The 9,970-nt window shown below is 38.3% G+C and overlaps 1 protein-coding gene across 1 annotated transcript in view; it reads left to right on the top strand.

Moving 5' to 3' along the window:
• The window catches only part of ZNF366 (zinc finger protein 366), a 12,147-nt gene extending 5,775 nt beyond the window's left edge, over window positions 1-6,372 (top strand). Inside the window, exons 3-4 of the mRNA XM_029085997.1 lie at window positions 3,066-3,240; window positions 5,792-6,372. Of these exons, the coding sequence (XP_028941830.1) occupies window positions 3,066-3,240; window positions 5,792-6,327 (711 nt within the window). The 3' untranslated portion in view covers window positions 6,328-6,372. The remainder of the gene's footprint in view (window positions 1-3,065; window positions 3,241-5,791) is intronic.
• The last annotated feature ends 3,598 nt before the right edge of the window (window positions 6,373-9,970 follow it).

Here is a 9,970-nt window from a genome sequence, read left to right as displayed (position 1 = left end):
GAGCACAGCAGTAGCCTTTCTACTTCACCACATGCAATGGTTTTCTTTACCTTTTTCTCACAGCAAAAGAAAACATAAGGCTTTCCTATGTGTCTAATCACAGTTAAGCACAGACTATCTGAAGTGAGGCAGTAGCAAATAGTTGTCCCTTCTGTTTCCTCATCCAGCTGCAGCCTGGATCTCTGTTTGATTTTTTCTCTGAAGAGTGAACTACTCTGTAGTGTTTAAAGGCCTGAGCATGTGCTGCCTTTTTTATTTCTGCTTCAAAAAAACACTGAAGAGTTCTGAAGAAGTTGCACCAACTGGTGCAATAGTGCTAAATCTGATTTGTAGAGGAAGCTTCTAAGAAATTTACAGTTGCTTTTAGTGCTGAAGTCAGCAATGTTTCAGGCCTTCAATAAAGAATGCAATGAAGTTTTCTCCAGCCAAATACACTTTGCAGCAGATGTTTTGAACTCATTTTTTCCCCATCTAAAATCATGGATTTAGATCAGGAGTCAAAACCAAAGAAAATGTGAGAGGTAAGTACTTTGGGAAGAAACAAAACAGACTGCCAAATATAGAATGCTGGCATGTCATGTGATGGCTTAGGAAGACAACATCTAGTATTGAACTAATTTGGCTTTTGTAGCAAACTGTACAGAAGGCTATTTCACCAGCCAGTGCAAACAAAGTGTGTTCAGCAGACTTGCAGCTGAGGTATTTCTCTTCAGGACTTGAATTTTATTTTGTCTAAAGTAGATAGCATAGTAAAAAGTCCACAGGTAAACCATGTTGTTCCTGCTATCCCAACTCTTGCATGAGCGTTGCACCTCCGCAAGTGCTAAGATGCTCTGTGGTGAGTTCTGCTGGAGCTTCGTCCCATGCAACTGGTTCAGGGTCATCTTTCACACTCTGCTCATTGGCGCTCACACCTCTACCCTGTCACAGAGAAAGACAATCTTGTACACCTTCCTAGTTCAGTCTGCAGACTCAGGCTGTTCTTTAAGCACTAGCTGTGAACACCAGATAGCTCTGAGTTCCTGTCTTCAAACATCTTCACCCTCTGGATCACAGACATTCATCTGAAAGTTGTCTTGTGCCTTTTGAAAAGGATAGGTTACCTGGAGACCATGCCACACTGAGCAATCATTTCGAAAAACAATTTTAGTATCTGCATTTCTTTCATTTTCCTGCCACACCTCTCCACTCTAGTACCATTTCCTCATGTCCCCAGAGGAGATTTCAGGACAAGAACACATTACACATCCCTAAAACTGTGTATGGCTTTGGGAAATGGAAAACTTACCCCCTTTATTCAGAGACATAAAACACTTCTGCTGTGAGGAACTATTCCTTACAAAGTCCTTTGTCTTTTCATATAATGAAAGAGAAATAAATGTTGCCTTTTCAGAAACAAAATAAATGCTCTTACTAGATCCTTTTTAATACTCAGTACTTTACAAAGATATAGATTTGCATGAAGTACTCCAGCCATTCACATGTTCAACCTGATTTTCCTTGATTACAAATTTAGACAGAGAAGTAAAGACCCAACTATCGGAAAGCAAAAGCTGTTGAGAACACAGGGTAGCCACAATGCAAGCAGCTAATAAGGAGCCTTCTGCTAAGAGGTATTAGAGAGGTATTATTATTGGCATTCTTGTACCCAGAGAAATACTGACATGTCATAGGTTGTTCCAGCAATTGTCAGATTGACTCAGCTCTAGTTTTTATTTTATTTTTTTTAATATTAATTTACTGCTTCAATTTTCCCACAAGAAATGGTTTAAAATGCAAAAGATAAAGTATTATTCCAACAAGGATCATTCCACTATTTACATTTCATCCAGATACTCCAGGTGATGGCTTTGTGAATTTGAATCAAAAAGTACCCTAGCAGACTACCAAAGCAAACTAAATCAGAAGTCAGATTAGACAAAAAAAATCAGTGGAATCTCAGTAACTGCTTTTTAGTAATTTTCTCCCGGATGGATACACTGCTTGAGGGAAGTTTCAGTTACTCAGTAATGGTAATTCTGGATCATATAGTAATAAAGATCTTAACCACCCCCCCCGCCCCCCCCCAAAAAAAAAAATCTGATGGCAAAAATATTTGTTGAAAACCATTCCAAAAAAAGAATCTGAAGTAGAAAGCAAAAGCAGAACTTTGAAGAGGATCAAAATAGCCACTTGAATGTGAACAAAATTATAAATCCTGACAAGGAAAGACCAGAAGCCAAGTAAGACTAGAAGCTTGTAACAGTGATGTCAAACTCTCATGTCTTGAGAATACATTTGATTTATAAGGGACCAGACTACAGAAGGACCCATCTAGATAAACAACAAGAAAGAAAAAAAAACCCCTTATTGTTTCATCAAAGGGAAACTTGCACAATCAATGTCTTGATCTGGCAGGAATATGCTTCAGGGAAAGCTGAGTCACTCTTGCAGCCCCATGACTGTTTAAATTCCAGCTTACTCACCAGAGACACCGAAACACAGAAGTTGGTAAACAGAAAGTAAGAGGATCAGAGAAAAATAGGGGAAAAGGAAAAAAAGGAATTGCTTTTCCTAGTTTTAAGCAAAATGCACAACCATTTAATTTCCACTCAAGGAAAGTAATACTGTGCTTGACAGTTTCACAGAAACCCTTCATTGGTTCTATTTTGTGTCTCTGTTTCTGCCTGACATTGCTCTTGATTAAAGCTAGATTTATCAACTACAGTGAAATGGTTCACCAGAGCAGACGGTTATACTTTGAATGTCATTCAAGTTCAGAGCCTTCCAGGTTACACACTTAAGCCCTTCCCCTCCTTACAACATTCCCTGTTTTTGGGGAATCCTTGACTGTGTGTCCTAGTCACCAAATTTAAAAAATGGCAGCAGTGCAGAAGGTCCTAGATAGATTAGACTCAACCACATATTCTTGTCTCTAGGATTTTTGCCTGTATCTTTGAAAAGCAAATTGTAGCCAGAAGACGCCAGGGCTTAAGTGGAGAAGAGCAGTTCCTATTTCCTTTTAAAATGTTGTTGTTGGAAGTACCCCTTTGAACTAACCATTTCAATTTTTCCTATTTTTACAGCTGTGCGGAAAGGAATTTAATAGAATGCACAATTTAATGGGACACATGCACTTGCATTCAGATAGTAAGCCTTTTAAGTGCCTCTACTGTCCCAGCAAATTCACCCTGAAGGGGAACCTAACCAGGCACATGAAAGTCAAACATGGAGTCATGGAAAGAGGATTTCATTCTCAAGGTAATATGTTTCAGCAAGGTTATTCTCTGAGAGATTTGAAGATGCATATTAGTAAACCCAAATGAGTTTTGTACCACAGATCCATGATCTTGTACCATAGATCCAATGCTTTTGGAAGAGATTGAACCCCATGGGTGTGGGAGGTTGTTATTAACTATCTCTGTTACTCCAGTGCTACAGATCAGAGATCCCCAAGGTAGCAACCCTTGTCTCAGGGACCTTTCAGACTAGGTATCTGATGACACGGAGGTACAGACTGAGATGGAGAAGTAGATGGAGACAAAATGAGTCAATATGTATGAGCACAAAGGCAATAATTTTAGTGCACTAATTTGTTGTTGTCAGGTGTTGGGAAGAATATGGTCAGTAGTGTGAGAGTAGAGGATTTATGAAGCCATATCAAATGTTCTTGTACTTAAGCCCAGAGCTCCTCATCCATCAACGTGTGAAGCTGCAATACCCACAGCACTACAGAGCTTCTCCCAGCCTGTGGGTACCCCAAGACACAAATGGGAGTGAGCTGGTGGAGACTTAGTCTTAATGAGGCTGTGGCACATGTAGTTGGCCAGGGGGAAGATTGGATGACATGATCTTCTTGACTGAGGTGTAGTTCCATTATTTTTAATAAATGTTACAGTTTCAAGGGGCTTGATTCTCAGAGGCTGGTAGACCACAGCTTAGTAGCCATGGACAAGCATACATTTTTCCCCAGACACATCTGGTTACAAGTTTAGTTTTTTTCTTATGTTTGAGGTACATCACAAATCATAAATTCATTCAAAACTAACAGAAGCAAAAAATATAGAAGGTTTAATGGATCTTGCTCACTGCTTATTGAATGCCAGTCTGGAATGGGAATGAAAGTCTGAATGGCTCTACGTCCAGGAGCCTTGATTATTCTGCACCGTATTAACATAGCTAACATTAGGCAAAAGCCATAGGCTCAAGACCCAGTTTACAAAGAAGCATATCAACAGGTGGAGACACTCCTCCCCCATCTCAACCTAAATGGATTTTTGTCTCCCCAGAGTATCCTGCAAAGCATTTCCTTTCTCCCACCTACCACATACACTTACTAAAGTCAACCTCATGTGAACACATATGTCAATGCTTTCTAAAGAAGTGGGGGAATTAGGTAGGATTGTTTTGAGAGTTTGAGTATCCAAGATACTTTGTTTGTCAAGACTTTCTGGATAAAAAATTCTTTCATGGGTAAGATATCTTGGTGTTCATCAAATTCAAGATTTAGGGCAGCCTAGCACATATGTAAAACACATCCTCTAATCACATTTGGCATAAAATTTACAATGATTCTAAGAGGTAATGAAATAAATGGCTCTTTTTTTTTTCCCTTTTTTTTTCCTTTTTTTTTCCTACAGCACTGTGCTAGTTACACAATTACTTGTAATTGAAGACAGCCTAAGAGCTTTTCAGCATAGAGAGATTCTTCAGCCCTTGAGGCTTATGAGACACAAGAAAATTTGTAAGGTCTGCCACTTGCTCATGAACCATTTTAACAAATACAAACTGTTGCGAAGTAGCAGCTGTGTCTAGTGAGGCTGCATAGATCCTGCAGAAGCTGGATTCAATTACTGAAGGAAAAAAACAAAATAAACCAAAACAAAGCAAGTAAAATAGTGGCTTTTGTAGATATTTGCTGTTGGGTGCAATCCTCACCCCAGTATTGTCACTGTTCTTTTAATTAAGATGGACTATGCCTTCAGTGTCTGAATCTTCTTCAGTGCATCCTCATGCTCAGAGTGTATTGGAGTCCACAGATGCCTCCTGGGTAATGTCTGGATTTCCAGCAAGAGAGGAGACACTTCAACAAATATTAAGACAAACCAGATCCAAGACTACACTTAGACTTATGCTTCACTGCTCAAAATCATCATTTGTTTATAATGACTTCCTGAAGCTGAAACACTATCTAGTGCATAGAGATTTTCAGTGGGATGAATGGTTTCTCAGTGGATGAAAGGGGAAAAAATTAGGGAGTATGGAGGTCATAAACTGCTGAAACTTGATTGTCTTTTCATTTTTAAAGTAGTAACTTTGAACCAAGGTGTCCATAGAACAAACCTATTAACACGGTTTTAAGCTCTTCCACTCCTCTGGGAAAAAAAAAAAAAAAAAAAGTACAAAACTTGGGACTTTGATTATGGCCTGTGATACTTTGGACCAAAGTTTTAATTTAAAAAATAATAAGGAGGAAGTGGATAGATTCACTGGCAAAAGTAGTTTACAAAAGGCCAGGCCACTTCACTTCTATTCCTAGCTCCCTCACCAAGTGTCTGGCATGTACAACACAATGTTTTCTGTGTCCTGACTTGGCTGCAAAGTGTGTATAATAGTACTTCTTTTAACAGCATCTAAAAGGAGAGGTCATGAGATGTAAACAGTAAAGTACTTGGAGAAAGCTGGGTGGAAAGCAATGGTAAACTATGAAATAAAAGGCCGCCTCGCATTTTGTTTTTTAACCATGCATCATGTAGTAAAATTTCCTATATATAAATTGTTCCTTTTTCTCCTCCCCTCAAATCACTACAAGGTTTTGGAAGAGGAAGACTTGCTCTGTCCCAGACAAATATCTTGAGAAGCTTGGAACAGGATGAACCCTTTGATCTTTCCCAGAAAAGCCAAGGGAAGGGAATCTCATTTCATTCAGATGGTGAGAGTGCCAAGGGAAGCTCATGCCAGGAAGAAGAGGAAGACAACTGCTATGAGGCAGAGCGGTACAGCCCTGCCATGTACCACCATGATGACAACAAGCTGTACGGGGCTCAAGATCTGTCTGGCAAACCTGAGTGCATGATGAAGGACTTTGGAGAGTCCTACTGCAATGAGAAAGAAGAAGTGCTAAGTGAGGGAGGACTGAAGAAGAGAGTAGGAAATTCAGACAAACAGGAGAGCCAAGGAGAGAGAGAACTTGCAAACAGCAAAGATCACCTCAGATTTAGACCCTTTGAAAAGGCCAGACTTGGCCACTCTCTCTCTGATTACTTGTATTTCAAGCACAGGAACAAGAGTTTGAAAGAATTGCTGGAAAGAAAGATGGAAAAACAAACAATGCTTATAGGCATTTAAAATGGACATTTTAAACCAGCTGGAAAATGGGAACCAGATAGATTTAACATCAGCTGTAATTTACCAAATCCTGGAAGTTTGTAGTAGTCTTTAGAAATAAGCCAAATTCATAAAAATAATTTAAGGTGAAATACATACATTAAAAGAATAAAGCAGTCCAAGGTTATCAAGAAATGCAACAGATACTGAACAATAACATTCTTATACTTATCCATTTGATGTATAAGCAGACAATGGGATAGGTACAGAAGTATATTTTATGTGGGGTGATAGAGACTTATACTCAATTTTCTAGTTATCAAAAAAATCATACTTTAGTGTTTGATTTATTATCTGACTAAATATATATCAGCACTTCTAACCTTAGGTCTCAAAAAAAAAAAATTCCAAATATACTAAGTGTTTCACAGTATAAGCAGAAGTATTCTTAAACATGGTGTGCATGAAAGTGCTGTCACACTCAGAACTAACACAGTTCAAATACTTTCATTTACTGAAGTGACTGTTAGTTCAACTGTTTACAATGAGAAATAGGAAACAAATTAGGAAGAAATACTAATGTCTTGTGAGATAGTGAGTGGCAGCTCTGTAAGGCTTTGAAAGGACTGGAATTTATTATGGTTATAGAAGCTTTTCCTCTGGCACAAAGGATGTTTGTGCTTTGCTATGTTTCAGTCAGTATGGGAGTATTCATCAATTTTTCAAGTGAAATAGAGTGGACTGTTCTGACATTTTTTTCTACTATCTGCTCAGACCAATACGTCTAATGAGCAGCAGCAGCGTGTAGCATTTGCAAGTCCTGCTGTAATTACACATAAAGCAATATGAGTAATTTCATTGAGAAAATGATGCAATTTTGCTATTTATCTATTCAGTTTATCTTGGCTAGCAAGGATGATTTTGAAATTCGTAGGTCTGAACAGATTTTGTTTTAGAAGGTATGCCAAAAAGGAGCCCTTACAGGCAAAACAGTACCTTGCACAGGAAAACTGGCTTTGGATTTCCTCTTATTGGGGTCAGAAATTTTCCCTTATCAACATGGCTTGACCAGTGAGCTCCAGGCCTTCCAGTAGAATACCACTTATACTGTTTTTACTGAGTCATTCACAACTTTTCATTCTCTGATTCCCATACAATTACATGTTCATAGCAAAGATGCTAAAAGCACATTCCATTAAGTACATTCCATTAATTATATGAATAGTCTGACCAGCACTTTGACTCCTGCATCTTCAAGATAGATGACAAGCAGCTCCACACTATCTTATTGCTTATAAGGAAATAAAGATTTAATAAGTAACTTAATTAATCATATGTCATTCTGATATCCCAGCTCAAAAGGTTAAAAGCTATGTATGGTACATCTATTCCAAATGTCACTCCCTTCTTTACTTGCTTGTCAAGCTCTTAATCTGAAATACCTTGTTATCATGCTCAATATATAGCAAGTTATAATTAAATATAGTCATATACTTAGAGCTTGCTAAGACTAGAGTCATGTAGCTGCAGGTTTCCACCATTATAAGAAAGCATTCACCTTATAGAAATAATAATTCTCACACTTACCAGTTAGTTAATCAGCATTCACAGGAAAGCAGCCCTTATTTATCATACAAAACTGGGTTTGTGTAGTCTGAGGTTGCAGAAGGTAGTTTCATTTTTCAGTGCTCAAACACAGCACAATAAAGAGTCTGAATGAAGAGCAGAAAAAGCTTTTGATAAAAGAAGCTTTTCAACATATGGGTGACTCTTTTAAATGTAATCAACTCTACAGCTGAGGTGCATAACTTTTTTAAATATAAAGAATATTAAAATTAAAAGGGCATACCAAATTGAAGTGGAATGCAGGTCACTTTAGGCCTAGAATTAATGATGTATTTCAAAATGAGGAGTATTTCAGAGGTACATAGGCATGTTTTTCAGTAATAAATGGTTTTATCATATAAATTCAGCTTCCTTGCTTCCACTGCAAGATAACTCCTTTTGAAAAAGGAGCCACATTTCTTCCAAGGAAGACATTGTGGTCAAGCAGAAGAGAAGAAAATTTTCAGAGTGATGTGTGTAACCGCATTTTTTCTTAGACTAGAGGGGAAATTATCAGGTAGAAATTGAGCGTTGCCTAGGAAATTATCTCTTAGAAATGGAAACAAATCCATCGGTTACCTTCTTGGCTGTATCTTGTCTCTGGCAGACAAAAGCTCCTATTTGAGAACACATACAGCCAAGAGCTGGGAGCCACTGACTGTTAGAAATGTCTCTCTCAAAGTAGTGTAGTTTCCAGCTGTGCATGATTCAAGATCAGTCCACATCACCTTTGCAGATATATTAGTTCCTATGATAAAAAGATAAGCAAGGAATCAGGAACCTGGTTACAATATCTAGAATGGCAATCATGCCATTCTAGAAGGTTGAACTTACCAAATACCTTCACTTCTGTGGTGGGTAAAGCAGAAACGCATGCAGCCCTTTCATTGCACAGTCCTGATGTCTAGGCATTGGAGAGTGTTATGGGACAGCTAGACAATCCTTATCAAGAAGGAGACAAATTATTACATACCAACAGCACTCTAGGCAAATGGAGCAAAGAGACATTTTCAGCAGAGCTCAGTAGATAACATCATAAATATGAAAATGATGCCTACTGGAAGTATGCAGTCCAGAGTTGCCTTACAGACTTTGTAAGGGAAAGTGACAGATGTGACCTTAGGAAAGGAAATCACTGCAAACAGTTCTGGGTTGTCTGAATGGTTAACCCAAACACTTTCAAGCACACCATCACTGAAGCCAATTTATCCACTTCTACAATCCCACTTCTCATTGAAGCAAAAGCAACTGCCAACCATATATAGCGAGGTGGAAGGGAGTAGAGGTCTCTAGAATGGCAATGCTATTTGGGAATAATTTGTAATGGTAATCTCTTTTCTTGCATTCTTCCTAGAAAGCAGAGAATATTCCATTACAATGAGGCCTTGAGACTGTGTCTAGTCACATAGTCACACTAAGCTAATTCACAAACACCTAAGGCTAATCCATGTTAGAATAGTAAAGAACTCATCTAAAACCATAAGTCACCAGTCAGAGGAATTGCAAACAAAACTATTACTGAGATAAGGAGACAGTGCCAAGTGACCCAAGCAAAGAGATTAGGAGATGATATTTCTTCCTACTGCAGAACATAATGCAGCTGGGTCTAAGACACTTGTTACAAAGAGGTCCCAAGGGACAAATGAAAAGTGAAATAACAGCCTTCATTGTGAAGCACCTTGCTTTTCAAACATAAGTTATTTTCACGGTATTGACATTGGCACTGTTTTGGGAACAGACAGTAATAGCCTTTGCTTTTTAGTAGCTTTGAAAATGCTTTATAGAAATTTGCTCTCATAATGAAGTTATTTCCCAGTCCTAATTTTTGAGGGATTAGCTTCTTTGTTTTGCTTAGAATAGAGGTTCAGAAGTCCTGTAGAGACATTGTCTGTGTCCTGGACTTTGGGGATATATTTTCTTTTTTTTTTCCTCCTTCCTAATCTGATTCTATCTACCTACCTTCTTCTTGCTATGTTGTGGAAAAAATATGTTTATCTGACTCTTCTCTGCTATTTGTTTTCAGCTCGTGGTAACACATGAAATTAAAGCCCAGCCTCCA

This window comes from Antrostomus carolinensis, unplaced genomic scaffold, assembly GCF_000700745.2.
Source record: "Antrostomus carolinensis isolate BGI_N321 unplaced genomic scaffold, ASM70074v2 scaffold14880, whole genome shotgun sequence".
In the NCBI taxonomy this organism is placed as follows: Eukaryota; Metazoa; Chordata; class Aves; order Caprimulgiformes; family Caprimulgidae; genus Antrostomus; species Antrostomus carolinensis.
The sequence above is the reverse complement of the archived record's forward strand: the minus strand, read 5'-3'. Positions and strand labels throughout refer to the sequence as shown.